General features: G+C 38.5%; 1 protein-coding gene across 1 annotated transcript in view; it reads left to right on the top strand.

The window, feature by feature from the left end:
• The first annotated feature begins 345 nt into the window (after positions 1–345).
• Positions 346–19,276, top strand: part of ZNRF2 (zinc and ring finger 2) — a 410,887-nt gene continuing 391,956 nt past the window's right edge. The window contains exon 1 of the mRNA XM_053714273.1: positions 346–1,756. Coding sequence (XP_053570248.1) covers positions 1,303–1,756 — 454 coding nt within the window. The 5' untranslated portion in view covers positions 346–1,302. The remainder of the gene's footprint in view (positions 1,757–19,276) is intronic.

Raw genomic sequence — 19,276 nt, 5'->3', positions numbered from 1 at the left:
ATATATATATGTACATATGATACACGCAGAAGGAAACAGACAAGTATGATAAAGCTTATGCATAGTTTCAAACAGGGATTAAATATAAAAATAAAAAACAGCTGAAAAGGGTGATGAAGATGAAGAGATGCAAAAATGAATGGAGACACTGTCAGACACAATGCAGTAACAGAAAAAAATGAGGAGTGAGGATAGTAAAGAGGAGGAGTCTGGAGCCCAGGGAAGAGGAAAACAGGAGATTGGGAGGAGAATACAGTGACATTTCTGGGAGGAGAGAAAGACAGCAAGCACCGTGGTCAGGGAGGGGGGTTTGTGTCTGTGCTGCACTTCCTAAAAGCTGTGTATTAGTGACAGGAGCCTGAGGAGAAGGAGGCAGCAGCCCAGGGCCAGGGAGCACATGGACTAAGGTCACTGAAACACTGCTGCCTCTAGACGCTGGCCGTATTTACATGTATGCTACATGCAGTGCATACAGCCTTACAATGCATTTGTACACATCCATGATGCTTTGTTACGTCTACTAATGCACATTCGCTACAGAGAGACTGAATGGTCACATTATACATACATAGCATGTCATTATGAAGATCTGCACAGTTCATGTTTGGAAAGCAGTGGAAAATGACATTAATCTCAGTGCACGCACTGTATAAATGAGAGGTAGAAGGTACACAGCAACTGTTTGTTGTGAGCAGATTCAGCTCTGTGTATAGTCACTGGATACAAGTGAGAGATGTGTCCCTGCACTATGGATATACAGTATAATACATCGCCTGTAAGGAAGAGGATGTGAAACTGCTCTGTGCACTGATCTCACACAATGAGCAGGTGTAGGTAACACAGGAGAGCACTGCACTTATGCCAGCTGTGTGTTGATAACCTGTCAAAGAGAGAGCTGTACATATTTCTTCCTACTTGCTTTTTTACTGAGAGGATATTTATGAATGAGTTTACCCTCATCTGTGCATTGTATTCGTTCTCGATAACTCACTGTATACTTGAGGTTATAGGGGAACCTTGAGCAAACCCTGGATTAATATGAATGTTACGTTGGAAAATTACTATAATGTGGACATTCCCTGGAAAGTATGTTTGTGCATTTGTAACCAACCAATAATTTGGAAAGCAGCAACGCTGTAGATTTTGTGTATATTGGTGTGGAACAGTCTGAAAGCAGACCTACGCTGGAGTTCAAAGTACATCATACAAAATCTGGAGATACACTCAACTGAGTATAGTGGATTTAAATAATTCTCGCCGTCTATCAACAAACACTAAGCACGCATTACATACCCACGTTGGATGTGTGGTGACCCGTTTCGTTGTGTCTTTGGGATGGGTGGGAGGCAGAGTAGTAGTACTGGCTCGGACCATCGGACACGGGCATACTCTGGCTCAGACATCCCATCAAATATTGGCCGGGGGCCTATTAGGAGCCCTGCTGGAGTAGTAACTTCTTCTTCACCCCATGCCAGGTACCATTACACTCCAGGTGGACACTCTGTAGCAACTGGGGGATTAGCAGGGGGATCAGAAACACCACCACATATGATCAGCTCCAGGAGTCGGTCAGTTGGGGCTAGTCGGAGCCAGGTCCAACTCAACCAAGGAGGAATGAGCATACCAGGAGCAGCTCAGGATTCTGGCAGCAGCACACCAGAGGAGGGAAGCAGAGAGCGGACAGGCCATGGGGGAGGAGGATCACGGCTACTGATAGGGTCACTGCCCTCTCACCTTTCCCCTCACCTCTTTGGAGGTGAGTACTGTAGCATCATGTGGTGGATCTCTAGGATGTTACAAATGGGTTCAACACAAGATCATGTACAGCATTCATTTGTACAATATGTTTATTGGAATTCCCTGTACTGAAGTATTTTACATTATATTAATTATATCCAGCTTCTAGCAAGTATCTGATAGCTATTATCACTCATGGAAATATATATATAAATTTAGCAGAAACGGCTTACACTAGATTTTTCAAAAGCGTTTATTCCATTCAAAAGCATGACGTTTCAGGGTCTTCACCCCTTCCTCAAACCTGTCTTTTGAAAAATCCAAGCCATTTCTGTTTAGTATTGAATTATATTTATAGCACCCTGGTGGATTAAGATTAAGTGAGAGTGCGCTTCTTATATATATAAAATAATAGGGTCCGCAATATTCTATATGACAATATTCTGTGTATATTGTTATAAGATAAAAGATTGTGTAGCCCTGAAATAAACCTCATGTTACAAAAATAAGCTGGCAATGTAATTGGGAATAGTAGCATTACTATTAATTAACACTAATTTGCAGAGCAGGTAATCTTTGCACACTTGTCTCTTGCTTACTGTGTTTGAACCCTCCACAAAAGGATTAAAACATAGCCAAAGCCTTCTTGGCCTGTTTCCTTTTTAGGAGCTGCAATGTGTTGTAGCTGCCAAGGGGGACATTATTATGTGTTTATCCTTTTTGCAATGGGTGAACACATTGGGCCAGATTACGAGTGGAGTGCTATCTATGCGCACGAGCAAGATTGGGTTTTCACGTTCGTTTGAGCGGAAGTTAAATTGCGCTCATATTACAAGTTGAAAGTAAACGTGATTCCTTGAGCGCAATTGAAGTTATTGTTTATCGGGTTAGTGCATCCTCAGAGCTCTGGTTAACTGTTTCGCAAAACAAAAAAGTGTCACAAAACACATAAAAAAATACATTACAAAGTACAATTACATTTATAATAACACCATCTAATAAAAAGTATATCAAAAATATTGCACAAAAAAGTTCTCAAAGGACTCAAAGATATGAGCTTTAACATTGAGATACATACAGATACATGTCTAAATATGTATGTGTATATATTTATATATGTGTACATATGTATTAATGCATTTATATGTGTATATATGTACACATATATAAATATATATAGAAGTGCATTGGAGCCCTTTGCTGTCAAGTAGATGAAAACACATATGTATGCAATGTTCATATTTAATAAAGTGTTATACTGTGTATATTTCACATTCCAATGTTCTGCACATAGCAGAATATACTCTAAGTATTTATAAATAGATATGCATATATATATATATATCTGTATGTATCGATTCGATGCCTATATACAGTATAATCATGTGTATGTATTGCACCAAAAAACCCTCAGATATATGTAGAAATATGTATTTATAAATAAATAAAACATATTCTCCTATGTAAAGAACATTGGAATGTGAAATATTAATATTTTCCTGTCGGGTTAATGCACTTGAGAATATAGGATTGGGTTAATTCGCGAGTAGGGTGTTAGTTTTTTTCTCTCACTCTTTTGCTCCATTGACTTCTAACAGGGGAATAGGTTATCGCACCCGTGATATTGTAAGTTCGTCTTTTTGCACTTGCCGGGTCTAAATAAATAGAACACTTAATTGTTTTAAATGTTTTCAAGGACCAGTAACCATTTGGGTTGGTTGTGGGCCAAATTGCATTATACGTACACATATTTTAAAGACTGTGGGGCCGATATATTAAGCAGCGTATGCTGCTCACTCTACGCGAGCCTTTCGGCTCGCCAGAATCAGGATTTAAGAAGCAGCGGTCATAAGACCCGTCCGCCATCTCTGAGGTAGCGGACTTCAATCATCCCGATCAGATACAATCAGGATGACTGACACCCCCTGCTAGGGTCCGATTGGCTGCGAATGTGCAGGGAGCGGCATTGCACAAACATTTCCACAGAAATGCTTGTGCAATAATAAATGCCGACAGCATATGCCGACAGCGAATTTATCCCGCCATTTGTTAAATCTACCCCAGTGTCTTAAAATAAATTTAAATTATAAACATATTTTTAGTTACAAATTGTATGGGGTACTCAAATTTATAAAAAAAAATATGGTACAAATAAACATGCTTAATTACTAAATGAAAAGCACTAAGCTGTATTGCTGACAGCAAATTAAAGATTTCTGTTGTCTGCTCAGTGGTGCTGATAACCTCACAAAAACCCTTTGAGGCCATATGTTTGGGCAGCCCTGCATTAAGATATTAGCATTGATATACATTATAAGGCAATATGTCCCAAACATTTTTAAGTAGGTTGTAAGTTCAGACATCCTTATTAAATAAAGAATTATAATAAAAAACATGGAATGTGGCATATGTATATGTAATATGTGGTACTGTTAGTAAATATAGCTCAGCATATTCAGTCCTGAGTGTTCATTGTTTTTAAATGATATGTTGATGGAAAGCTTTGCATACACTATAGCTCAGGCTTTTAATTTCATGCTCCATAAAATCCAGGTTTGTTGGTTTTGCTGGTTGCTTTTGTCTGTTACATTTTCATTTTGTCTAATTTTATTACATACTATATCTTAGGTACATGTATAAAAATTGAATAGATCCCGGTTACCCTTCTATACATTTGCTGATTAGGTCATCTCTATTGTTCTTTTGCTTGGCAAAGAAAGACATATGGGCCTCTAGTTATCAATGTGTCTACTTACCTGCCATCGCCGGCCCCAATACACCCGCCTAAGCTCGTCTACCATCGCTGCCGCGGACCTGAATACGCTCACCAAAGTTATCAATAAAGCTGTAAAAAAAACGTGCACCAAGTACGGGGCGATGAGCAGCGGACTGTGATAGTTATCACTCATCCGATCTCGCTGCTCTTCGGCTTTTTCCCAGCTTTATTGATAAGCTGTCACTAAGCACCCACACTAATCTACACTGTTCTACCCCCTATACCGGCGCCCCCGGAGCCCCCCCCGCAACTAAATAAAGCTATTAACCCCTAAACCGCCGCTCCTAGACCCTGCCGCAACTATAATAAATGTATTAACCCCTAAATCGCCGCTCCCGGAGCCCACCGCCACCTACATTATACCTTGTAACCCCTATCCTGCCCCCCCTATACCGCCGCCACCTATAATACATTTATTAACCCCTATCCTGCCGATCCCGGACCCCGCCGCAACTTAATAAATTGTTTAACCCCTAAACCGCCGCTCCTAGACCCCGCCGCAACTATAATAAATGTATTAACCCCTAAAGCGCCGCTCCCGGACCCCGCCGCCACCTATATTAAACTTATTAACCCCTAATATGCCCCCCCTACACCGTCGCCACCTATAATAAATGTATTAACCCCTATCCTGCCCCCCCTACACCGCCGCCACTATAATAAAATTATTAACCCCTAAACCTAAGTCTAACCCTAACACCCCCCTAACTTAAATATTAATTAAATACATCTAAATATTATAACTCTTATTAACTAAATTAATCCTATTTAAAACTAAATACTTATCTTTAAAATAAACCCTAATATAGCTACAATATAAATAATAATTATATTGTAGCTATCTTAGGATTTATTTTTATTTTACAGGCAAATTTCAATTTATTTTAACTAGGTACAATAGCTATTAAATAGTTATTAACTATTTAATAGCTACCTAGTTAAAATAAACACAAATTTACCTGTAAAATAAAAACTAACCTAAGTTACAATTACACCTATCACTACACTATCATTAAATAAATTATTCCTATTTAAAACTAAATACTTACCTGTAAAATAAACCCTAAGATAGCTACAATGTAATTAATAATTACATTGTAGCTATTTTAGGATTTATATTTATTTTACAGGTAACTTTGCATTTATTTTAGCTAGTTAGAATAGTTATTAAATAGTTATTAACTATTTAATAACTACCTAGCTAAAAGAAATACAAAATTACCTCTAAAATAAATCCTAACCTAAGTTACAATTAAACCTAACACTACACTATCATTAAATTAATTAAATAAATTAGCTACAAATAACTACAATTAAATACAATTAAATAAACTAACTAAAGTACAAAAAATAAAAAAAGCTACAAAAAACTAAAAAAAATAAGTTACAAACATTTCAAAAATATTACAACAATTTTAAGCTAATTACACCTACTCTAAGCCCCCTAATAAAATAACAAAGCCCCTCAAAATAAACAAATGCCCTACCCTATTCTACATTAAAAAGTTAACAGCTCTATTACCTTACCAGCCCTTAAAAGGGCCTTTTGCGGGGCATGCCCCAAAGAAATCAGTTCTTTTGCCTGTAAAATAAAAATACAACCCCCCCAACTTTAAAACCCACCACCCACACACCCCTACTCTAACCCAAACCCCCCTTAAATAAACCTAACACTACCCACCTGAAGATCATCCTACCTTTAGCCGTCTTCAGCCAGCCGACCACCGATGGAACAGAAGAGGACATCCGCAGCGGCCGAAGTCATCATCCAAGGGGCGCTGAAGAAGTCTTCCATCCGATTGAAGTCACCATCCAAGGGGCGCTGAAGAAGTCTTTCATCCGAATGAAGTCATCATCCAAGGGGCGCTGAAGAAGTCTTCCATCCGATTGAAGTCATCATCCAATGGGCGCTGAAGAAGTCTTACATCCAATTGAAGTCATCATCCAAGAGGCGCTGAAGAAGTCTTCCATCCGATTGAAGTCATCATCCAGGCGGCGTCTTCAATCTTCATCCATCCGGAGCGGAGCGGAGCCATCTTCAGACGAGCCGACGCGGAGCCATCTTCTTCCACCGACGACTTCCTGACGAATGACGGTTCCTTTAAGTGACGTCATCCAAGATGGCATCCCTCGAATTCCGATTGGCTGATAGGATTCTATCAAATATGTATGTAGACATATAAACACAAATATATATATATATATATATATATATATATATACACACACACACACTTATATACACTTTGGTGCCCTTTCCGCTCAGATACCTTAAAACATGAAAAATCATATTGTTCAATATATATATATATTGAAAAATAAAAATAAAATGTTCTTCTATGTAAAATATGAATTTAGGTTAGATTGAGTGCACTTGTTAAGTTAGCAAGTTAGTGCACTCCATTGAAGTCTATAGGGGGAAAGTGATAGCATAGTTGCGATATCCGAAGTCCTGAAATTAGCGAGCATTGGGTTTCACTTGCATGCAAACATTTTACTGTCAACTTGTAAAACATGCGCACACCGATGTGCATTAAAACTTTACTTCTAGTGGTGTTTGTGCATGAATGAAAGCACTAAATAGCCCGCGACTTGTAATCCCAATGTGTTTTAAAAGTGGAAGACACATGGAAAAATCTATTTATAAAGACATGTAAGTCAATATTATGCTGGGATCTACAGTCTCCGCTTACAATTACAAGACAGATTGCAAAATGCATTTGAAAAATGCTTCTTTATTTATCTGTGACAAACCAGACATAAATAAAACACATAATTATAATTTCATATATGAAAGTAATACTATCTGCCTACTTTGCACTTCAAACAAAGCTGCCAACCACAGGAAAAATATAACAAGAGGCAAAGACCGCCCATATTTGTAGGCAGAACATATGAAAAAAGATTAAATGTGCCACAGCCAATCACAAATGAGTTTCGCCCACTTGTTATGAATATTAATTTTACAAATTTTTATGGGGCATCACATGCGCACTAGTAAAGTAATAGACCCGCATGCGCACTAGTAATGAAATGGACTCGCATGCATACTCGGTCAAAACAGCCCTTTGCCTTATATTAATATAACTATATGCTCATTAGTCTAGGGGAAATTTGGATACTCATCTAGATCAATATTATCGTAGATGATGATGATGCTCCTTCATCTGTTCCTTCTAATCACTGGTAGACTTCTGCACGCTGATCTGCCATGCCCCCCCAACATCAATGTCAGCATCCTCATGTCTGCTCTCCATCTGGCGTTTGGATAGTGGCGCGCCTCAGGAGATAGGACACAGGGAAGCTAATATGCGCATGCGTTGGCAAAAGAAGGCTTTACAATGCGCATGCGGGACCCCATGATGTTTCTACCTAGGTAGAACATTGCAACTAGACCATAGCAAGGTAGATAATGGGTTTGGCAGATTACTTAATGTTAGTTAGAAATTACAGAAAAAAAACAAAAATCGTTAATAGGTTCCTATTACAAATATCTACTATTTTTAAAGAAGTTTTAAAAAAGAAAAAGAAAAAGAAAAATTTTGAGTTTACTATCCCTTTAATTCGTCACAACACCTGGTACAACTTATTGGTATGTACGTTCTGTGCGTACATCACAGATCTTACTTACCAGTAAATGGTAGCCTACAGTATAGTGTGACATACGAAATGAAGTACTTTCAATAAATTGTATTATCGAAAATGTATCATGCTGCAGGTGGAGAACTTCTCAAGCAGCAAACCACTTGCAATTCAACATTGCTTTGTCGAAATTTAAGAATGCTCTGTTGTGCAATTTTGCCCCAAACAACTAGTTGCGTGAGAGCAGGGCCTGTCAATTACCCTGAACGAGCAAGTTTGCAAGTGTTTTATCTCTGCCACCTCAGGAACCGCTTCTTAAAAGGGCTAGTAAACACCTTAAGATTTGTATATAAAATGTTTAGTTATGTGTAATGAATCAACTTTGGAATATATTTGTATATATATATATATTGCTCCCTTTTCATGTAATTAAGCTGTGACAATTGAGATATTCCTAATTCCCAGAATTTAAAATGCACCTGCTGACTTCTCAAGACTAACTCTGCTATATACCTATCCCTAATTAGCTTTATCAGATAAGAACTGCAAAACAATGCATCCTACACTATAATTATAGTTGGGTTAGTCTTGTTGTTTGTGGGTTAAAGCCCAGAGTGGCTCCTTCAAATAAGGCAAATGATGGGTGCAGTTTGGCTTTTGAAAAATAACTAATGATGACGTGAATTTAATTTGATTGAAAAATATTAAGACTTGGCTGATATGTTATTATATAGCAACACAACAGAAATGTATTGAAGTACAAGTTGTTTACTCTCCCTTTAAAGGGATATAAAACAGTGCTCCTTTACTGAAAAAAACATTTTAAACCAAAGTTAGCATATAAAGAAATGGATTGTGTTAAAAAACACCAAACAATTTACTTATTTACTTGCTAAATGAGCACTAAGAAATTATCAGTGTAGTCACTGCCTACAGCTCGATAACAGAGCAGACATTACATAACTTAAGTTGTATTATCACATGATTTGTGCAGCAAAAGTTCTCTACTATACATGGGATATAAACTGATTGAAGCTAGATTAGATGTCTCCTAGCAGCACTGTAAAGGAAAACATTTACTTTGCCTTCCTGTAGAGACCCCAGCCCTCTTGTGGGGCTGTGACCGGAAGTAATGGACTCTTCACAAATGAAGTTATAAAAGGTAAAGTCATTTTAAAATGATAAATAAAATATATATATTGCAGTGATTTATATTAAGTATAACCCACTGCTTAGTGTTTTTTATTGCAACAATGAAACAGACAGTTTATATCACTTCAAAAGTGTCTTGTTTTTAATGTACTGCAGGGTATGTTAAAGGCAGTTGCAAGGCAAATTGGCTTCCTTTTGTATTTTATATATGTGTCTGTTAAATTATCATTGCTAGAATGAAAACATGTGTGTGCTTGATGTGATAGGCTGCATTGACACAAATCTGCCTTTTACAAAAACTGTGAGTGGTGACCAATGGCAATCAGCTCATGCACATAAAGCAAATGCATGTGCATGATGTTTACTGCTGTATCATCAGTGTGCATTGTGTGTGCTCTTCAATAATAATAAAAAACTCAAATTAGTTAAAGCATTTTTATAATTAAACACCTCTTAAATTGTTCCAAATTTGTGGATTAACTGTAAACAACTGTCACATGCTAACAAATTCCCTGGGTGGGAGAATCTGGGGCTTTGGGGGCCAATTTATCAAAGTTCTTGCGGACCTGATTCGACAGTGCGGATCAGGTCCGCAAGACCTCGCTGAATGCGGAGAGCAATACGCTCTCCGTATTCAGCATTGCACCAGCAGCTCACAAGAGCTGCTGGTGCAACGCCGCCCCCTGCAGACTCCCGGCCAATGGGCCGCCAGCAGGAGGTTGTCAATCAACCTGATCGTACTCGATCGAGCTGATTTCCGGCAATTCCTGTCCGCCTCATCAGAGCAGGCGGACAGGGTTATGGAGCAGCTGTCTTTAGACCGCTGCTCCATAACTTGTGTTTCTGGCGAGTCTGAAGACTCGCCAGAAACACGGGCCCACAAGCTCCGTTCGGAGCTTGCTAAATGGGCCCCTTTGTATTTGGGTACCAGCAAGTATTATATGACAACAAGAAGCTCAACTGAAGTGACAAAATCCATAGTGATTTCACTATAAAAAAAGTCAGCTCTGTGGTTGCAAATGATTAGATCCTAGAAGTCAGCCCTGTGAGGTTTGAGAAGCTGCCAGCACACTTTGTTTATTTTGCCACGTGCAATAACAAGTATTACTAGCTACTAGGTCTCCAACCAACTGAGGTAGATTACAAAGTCACATTGTATTTCACCTGGAGTAGTGACATAAAAAACAACCAGGATTTCATTAAAAAGGGATTTGAAAAGTCTGTTTAATTGCTGTAGTAAACAAAAAGCATTAAGCAGTGGTTCATACTTTGTATTATTTATCATTTTAAAAGGATTTGACCTTTTTATTTTATTTTTTCATTGGTGCAGTGTTCATTACTTCCTATCACCACCCTACAAGGAGGTTGGGGTCTCTACAGGAAGGCTTAACTAGCTTGATGTCATAAAACCTCTAGAGTAACATGAGCTGGTGTACTATTAAAGGGACATTCCAGTGAAAATTTAAATGCACATAGATTTATTACATCTTTGAATAGAAACATATTTGCAATATAAATGTATTGACAAAAATGCTTCTAGTAAAAGTTATCACTGTTTTAGTGTTAACATTTTTCTCTGCACGTGCATGTGAAGTATAGCTAGATATTGTCACTGCACCTACATTTTAAATAATGCAGCTGCTCAGATCATCAGTGGGGCTTGTATCATGTCTGCAATTAACAAATTGAGTCATTACCAGATGTTACAAGCACCTTATGCTCTCTGAGTAAGTGCTGTGTTTAAAATGCTGGTGCACGTGTCATACTTAAATACACTTTTGAAACAGCTATAGCTTTTATTAGAAGCATTTTTGCTAATGCATGTATAATACAAAATTGCTTCTGTTCATTACCGAAATGCACCCATGTGATTTCCAGTTTTGTCTGGAATATCCCTTTAAGTGAATACTAAATAAACAGGGAGTCAGATTTGACCATGCACAAAACAGGCAGAATACAACCTAAGTTGCCAACATGTAAGCTATTTTCAGGGCAGTGACTACAATGAGAATTTCTAAGTGCTCATTTTGCAAATTGTTTGCCGTTTCTTTTTATATTTCTTTTGATATAACATATGTTGTTGTTTTTTTACTAAAGGAACACTGGTTAATATCCCTTTAAGTCTTTGGATAACTTGTAAAGCTTTTATCTATGGAATTGTAAACATCATTTTTAAAGGGACACAAAACCCAACTCTTTTCTCTTTCATTATTCAGCTAAAGCATACAGTTTTAAACTTTCCAATTTATATCTATTATCAAATTTGCTTCATTCTCTTGGTATCTTTTGATGAAGAAGCAGCAATGCACTGATGGGCGCTAGCTAAACACATTAGGTGAACCAATGACAAGAGGTATATATGTGCAGCCACCAATCAGCAGCTAACTCCAAGTAGTGCACAGCTGCTCCTGAGCTTACATAGATATACTTTTCAACAAAGGATACAAGATAAAAAAACAAATTAGATTAAAAAAAAGTAAGTTGATTTTTATAATGGCATCTTTTATCTGAATTATGAATGCTTAATTTTGACTTTACTTTCCCTATAAACATATTATTTACTATTACATGCTGATTTGATTTAATTCTGCATTTCAGCACCCACAGATCTGTACATAGGTCATAGAAGAAGCAGATGGTTCTGCCTAAAACCAAACTGACTGATTCAAAACTGGATGTGTCAGGGTCATAGAGTCTGGTCATACACAAGATAGCTGACAGCAAACATTTAATTTGCTGCTGGTGTAAAATAATAAATAGCCAGGGCCATCTTTAATATTGACTGGACCCTGGGCAAATATTTTCTTGCCCCCCCATGAATTTCGCTCTCCACCCCAACATCCCAAAAAACAACTATATCAATTTATTTTATAATTAAAAAACAAAACAAAAAAAACATATTAGCCCAGCAGTGGATCATCCACTGGGCTAATCATTTAAAAAAAAATGAAACAAATTGCAATATGTGAAACCGGACCTAAGCAGTACTAAGTAAATAAATATATAAATTCCTCCACTGTGGATACATTTATTTATGCTTTTGAATGTGATTCTGGTGTGAGGTTAGCTGGTTAAAGAGATTTAGGGCAGCCAACAGGAGCAAAGCAAGGAGGAAGCATGGAGGTGCAGACAAATATAAGTTTACTGACTGAAACAGCAGAACTACTATGGGAAGCTGTAAAATCTGAGACAGAGAGAAAAAAATATATAAAAATAAACCTTACCTTAATGTGTGAAGTATCAGCATGACTCTATACATCAGCCACAGCAGCACGTCACTTCTTTGCTTGGAACAAGTTCCCCCTTACCCTGCACTAGACAATGCTGCATGGGGGAGGGGCATTTGTGCACTCACTTATTCTTCCCACTGACACCTTTCTACAAAGCACTGTTCCCCTAACACACTTCAGTTAGTTGATCTTAGGGCCACAGCAGAAAGAGCAGGCCTAAGGGGACAAGCAGACTGGATGCTGTCTGCCCAAGGCTGTATGGATACAGTGTGAGACAAACCACACAGCCTCAAGACTGAAGAGAGCAGTGTGTGCAGCTACACAGATGCTCAAATCCTCATGTGCCTGCCGCTCCAGTTTTCTGCTGCATGCGCCTACAGTCAGCCCTACCCAGAAACAACCCAGAAACAATCCCACCACTAGAGCAGTTACCTGGTAACAGTGGTAACCCCAGCAGGGATTGATGCAGTGGGATTGGCTAGATGGCGAGTTATGGCTTAGCATTCAGTGCACATCTAAAACAGCACATGGCACTAGCTTGGCATGTCACATGACACAGGCACGGTCTGGCACAGTTTCTCACATATTAATATAAGCAGAGAACTTTTGACTGTGACAGTATTAGGACTGACTGTGTGTGTGTCCCCTTTTGCCCTGTGTTAAAGACGACCCTGTAAATAGCTGTAAACCAGCAAGATGTTATGTCATAACTTTGTAGGTATATAAAAGTCAAAATTAAACTTTATTGATCCCATACCTCACAATATATTCCTGAGGCCTTTCTGGGCAGGTAGGTAAGGGAAACTTGTGGGTGGAGCTGCAAGAGTAGGAGTGTGTCAGGTTGTGTTGTGGGTAAGATTGGGTGTGTAATGGTTCAGCAATGTCTGAGTGTCATGAGCAGGGCCAGGTTGTCTATTGTTTCCCTCTGGAAGCCGGCTATGGGAGAGACAGCGAGCAGAGTTCCAAAATCCTGCAGTGTCCAGAATGCTTAAAAGCTCTGCATTTCAGACAGTGTTCATAATTTAGAAAAAAGAAAGAAAAAAAAAAGACTTACATTTGCAAATTAACTTTGCGGCAAAATTTGTAACAAGGTTATACATATAGTGCATATAAACTAATCAGCCACAACATTAAAACCACCTGCCTAATATCATGTAGGCCCACCTCATGCTGCCAAAACAGCCCTGATGCGTTGAGGCATGGACTCCACAAGACAGCTGAGCGTGTCCTGTGGTATCTGGCACCAAGACATTAGCAGCAGATTCTTTAAGTCCTGCAAGTTGCAAGGTGTTGTCTCCATGGATCAGATTTTTTGTTCCAGCACATCCCACAGATGCTCAATCGGATTGAGACCTGTGGAATCTGGAGGCCAAGGCCACTTCAAACCATTCCTGAACAATTTTTGCAGTGTGGCGCAGTGCATTTTCCTGCTGAAAGTGGCCACTGCCATAAGGGAACATCTTTGCCATGAAAGGGTGTACATGGTCTGCAAAAATCTATAGGTAAGTGGTTCATGTACAAGTAACATCCACATAAATGCCAGGACCCAAGGTTTCCCAGCAGAACATTGTCTAGAGCATAACACTCCTTCTGTCGGCCTGCATTCTTCCCATAGTGCATCTTGCTGCCATCTCTTCACCAGGTAAATGACGTACACGCCATCCACCTGATCTAAAAGAAAATGTGATTCATCAGACCAGGCAACCTTCTTCTATTGGTCTATTATCTAGTTCTGACACTCACTTCCCCATTGAAGATGCTTTTGGCGGTGGACAGGGGTCATCATGGGCACCCTGACCGGTCTGCGGCTACGCAGCCCCATACGCACCAAACTGCAATGCACTGTGTGTTCTGACACCTTTCTATCATGACCAACATTATTTTTTTCACCAATTTCAGCTACAGTAGCTCATCTGTGTGATCTGACCAGATGGCTAGCCTTCACCCCCCACGTGTATCAATGAGCCTTGGGCGCCCATGACCCTGACGCTGGTTCACCAGTTGTCCTTCCTTGCACCACTTTTAGTAGGTACTAACCACTGCATACCGGGAACACAAGACTTGTCGTTTTGGAGATGCTCTGACCCAGTCGTCTAGCCATCACTATTTGGCCCTTGTCAAAGTCATTCAGATCTTTTCACTTGCCCATTTATCCTGCTCCATTGTCACAACATTATCAATGTTATTCACTTTACCTGTCAATGATTTTAGTGTTGTGGTTGACCAGTATAGTGCTCTTCAATAAACAATGTCAAAAGAATGAAGTACATTTTAATAAAAGTACATTTAAAAAAATTTAAATATATATATATTTTTTTAAATTGCATGATTTTTTGATTCATGAAAGTTTAACTGACTTTTATTGTCCTTTTTTAATATCTATATCTAATTTTAAACATTTGATATTTTACTCTGAAATTGTTTGGAGTGCATCCTGCAGGGCTGTGAACCATGACTCTGCAAATTACTACATAATGATTGTTTTATCAAAGCATAAGATCATTTATGTTTAGTACCTGATTGACCAAAACAAAGGAAATAAGATAAATGTGGAGGCATTTCAATGGGTACGTTTCAGGACTACAAAACAATGTAAATTTTGTTAAAAAAAAAGTTACAAAGTTTTAAATATTTGAAAAGATTTATTTTATATACAAATCATTTGCCATGTTTTATATATATATATATATATATATATATATATATATATATATATATATATACACAAATATATATATATATATAAAATGTAGAGAAAATAACTCATTGTGTAACCCATTTACAAATCTAGACAAGTTAGAAGACTTGTTTTTCCCACAGAAACTCTCTGAATACATTGTTTCTAATGCAGCAAAGGATTCTGGGTAAGATATGCAAATGAGGTTCACGACTCACTTTTTTACTTTTAGCCAGGAAAGTTTGCCTTAAAAAGCAGGCTAAAAGTAAAAACGTGAGTCATTGTGAACCTCATTTGCATATATTACCCAGAATCCTTGGCTGCATTGGAGACAATGTATTCAGAGAGTTTCTGTGGGAAAAGCAAGTCTTCTGACTTGTCTATATTTGTAAATGGGTTACACAATGAGTTATTTTCTCTACATTTTGTATTTAGTGGAGGATTTTGAACTCACTTTTCGCCTCCCCATAATTTTAATTGTTGTTATATAAATGCAATTATAAAACAAAGATTACATACAATTCCTGACTTCAGCTAACAAGCACAAATACTGCTGCTCTTTCTGTCTTGCTTCATATGGCATGCAACTTTTTGTTGTTGTTGGTACATCATTATGATAGTCTGCAGTATCTGTTTCAACCAGCAGAGGGCTTTAAAGATACAGGGCTAGATTATGAATGGAGCTCTAACAGTTATGTGCACGCTAAATGGGATTTATCGCTGGTGTTTGAGCAAATAGGGGTTTTAGCTCGTATTACAAGTTGAAAGTAAACACGATCGCTTGAGCACAATTGTTAACCCGGGTCGGGTTAGTGCAACCTCAGAGCTCTGGTAAACTGTTTTGTGAAGCAAAAAAGTGGCACAAAACACATCAAAAATACAATACAAAGGTACATTCATAATAACAGAATCTAAGATTAAGAAAAAAAATGCACAAAAAATGTATAAGGGCTCAAAGATATAAAGTCTTGGCAGGCAAAGGGCTTTAACATAGAGATAAATCCATATACATGTCTAAATATGTCTATGTATGTTGTAACAAGAATCTTTGGCAACCACTGTCTTCTAGGGTTTAAATGAAATAGAGGACAATCCAGTTAGAGTTTTCAAAACAGCAAATCTCTGTCTGCATTGTCTGCAGCAATACAAATGTCCTTTACAGAATGTAACAGCAAACAGAAATCCAGCAAAACGTTTACTACATAATATTTTTCACAACACATCATATCAGGCCTCCTGCCTGGCTGTAATTAACTGAGAAATGCTTCCCTTTTAAACCCTAGGAGCAGTAATCATGAGCCACACCTGAGTGTAATTGTCTTTGACAGCTGTAAGGTAATCACAACTAAAAAACACTAATCACTTCCCTGGGGTTTCTTAGCAAAATGGTAAAGTGAAATGTATTAAACTTGGTCTAATATATACTCCCTCTATCACCAAACCACACTTTCTGTCACAATGTATATAAAAAAATTCCAGGTCTGCTATGAACTTTCATTAATGTCAACGCTCTCTGCTTTCCCTTAGTTCAACAACTTAATTTTGTTTCTAGCTGTTGTCTTCCTCAAAACCCTTAGTTGATGTTGCTAACTGCTATGCACTTATTTTTGTTTATTTATTACTGTATGTAGCATTATTTCATTTATGGTATAAAACAAAGAAAATCATAAAAACTCACTGCACTATATGGTGTTTCACATTGGCTAAACATATGCGTGGGTTAGTGGGTGTGGCATGGGCGGGTAGTGGGTAGAATCTAATGTGGTGAGTAACACTGGCTGGCTAGTAGCTTAGGACTTGAAATTTTGAGCCCTGTATATATATATATATATATATATATATATATATATATATATATACACGCAGTATCTCACAAAAGTGAGTACATCCCTCACATTTTTGTAAATATTTTATTATATCTTTTCATGTGACAACACTGAAGAAATTACACTTTGCTACAATGTAAAGTAGTGAGTGTACAACCTGTATAACAGGGGTAAATTTGCTGTCCCCTCAAAATAACTCAACACACAGCCATTAATGGCTAAACTATTGGCAGCAAAAGTAAGTACACCCCTAAGTGGAAATGTCCAAATTGGGGCCAAAGTGTCAATATTTTGTGAGGCCACCATATTTTTCCAGCACTGCCCTAATCCTCTTGGGCATGGAGTTTACCAGAGCTTCCCAGGTTGCAACTGGAGTCCTCTTCCACTCCTCCATGACTACATCACAGAGATGGTAGATGTTAGAGAACTTGCGCTCCCCCTTCTTCTGTTTGAGGATGCCCCACAGATGCTCAAAAGGGTTTAGGTCTGGAGACATGCTTGGCCAGTCCATCACCTTTACCCTCAGCTTCTTTAGCAAGGCAGTGGTCGTCTTGGAGGTGTGTTTGGGGTCATTATCATGTTGGAATACTGCCCTGTGGCCCCGTCTCCAAAGGAAGGGGATCATGCTCTGCTTCAGTATGTAACATTACATGTTGGCATTCATGGTTCCCTCAATGAACTGTAGCTCCCCAGTGCCAGCAGCACTCATGCAGGCCCAGACCATGACACTTCCACCACCATGCTTGACTCTAGGCAAGACACACTTGTCTTTGTACTCCTCACCTGGTTGCCGCCACACACGCTTGACACCATCTGAACCAAATAAGTTTATCTTATCGGACCACAGGACATGGTTCCAGTAATCCATGTCCTTAGTCTGCTTGTCTTCAGCAAACTGTTTACAGGCTTTCTTGTGCATCATCTTTAGAAGAGGCTTACTTCCGTGACGACAGCCATGCAGACAAATTTGATGCAGTGTGCGGCGTATGGTCTGAGCACTGACAGGCTGAACCCCCACCCCTTCAACCTCTGCAGCAATTGCACTCATACGTCTATTTCCCAAAGACAACCTTTGGATATAATGCTGAGCACGTGCACTCAACTTCTTTGGATGACCATGGCGAAGGCTGTTCTGAGTAGAACCTGTCCTGTGAAACCACTGTATGGTCTTGTCCACCGTGCTGCAACTCAGTTTCAGGGTCCTGGTAATCTTCTTATAACCTAGGCCATTTTTATTTAGAGCAACAATTCTTCTTTTCAGATCCTCAGAGAGTTCTTTGCCATGAGGTGCCATGTTGAACTTCCAGTGACCAGTATGAGAGAGTGTGAGAGCGACAACACCAAATTTAACACACCTGCTCCCCATTCACACCTGAGACCTTGTAACACTAACGAGTCACATGACAACGCGGAGGGAAAATGGCAAATTGGGCCCAATTTGGACATTTCCACTTAGGGGTGTGTTCACTTTTGTTGCCAACAGTTTAGACATTAATGGCTGTGTGTTGAGTTATTTTGAGGGGACAGCAAATTTACACATGTATACAGGCTGTACACTCACTACTTTACATTGTAGTAAAGTATCATTTCTTCAGTGTTGTCATATGAAAATATATAATAAAATATTTACAAAAATGTGAGGGGTGTACTCACTTTTGTGAGATACTGTATGTTTATATACAGTATATATTAGGGCTGGGCGATATGGGCAAAAAAAAAAATCGTGATTTTCTTGAAAAATAACTGCGATTGCGATTTAATTGCAATTTTCTTATAAATGACTATAACACCTTCATTTTGCATTCTAAAGTTTATTTAACACTACAGAATCTTAATGTACATGTTTCTCAATGTCCAATACACTCTTGGAGTATAACAATACAAACCACAAAATAGTTAAAATAAAATTTGCTGCCTGTGATGTGATTAAATAGTAGCCACTAGCCAGTTATTAGGTCTTATGACACACAACATTGTCATGTTTTCTTGGACAGTCATTCTAACAGTGGACAGTGGTATGATTAACAAATGAAGCAGTATAAGCCACATACACACACACAATTATATATATACACAGTTGCATACAGATATATATATAAATATATATAAATAAAAAAACATTGTAGATGCAGTTAAGTTAACCCAGTAGCAGAGGGGACTGCAGTTTTAGCCTTTTTGGGAGCCGTGGGGTTAACTGCATCTGCTATGTATTTGAGCGTTTCTCAGAGGAGCAGGAGATTGTGTGAGAGGTTCCATAATGTTTACATACCCTAAGTTTCAGACTACAGACGATCCT

The sequence above is a fragment of the Bombina bombina genome, chromosome 5 (genome assembly GCF_027579735.1).
Source record: "Bombina bombina isolate aBomBom1 chromosome 5, aBomBom1.pri, whole genome shotgun sequence".
NCBI lineage: Eukaryota > Metazoa > Chordata > Amphibia > Anura > Bombinatoridae > Bombina > Bombina bombina.
The sequence above is the reverse complement of the archived record's forward strand: the minus strand, read 5'-3'. Positions and strand labels throughout refer to the sequence as shown.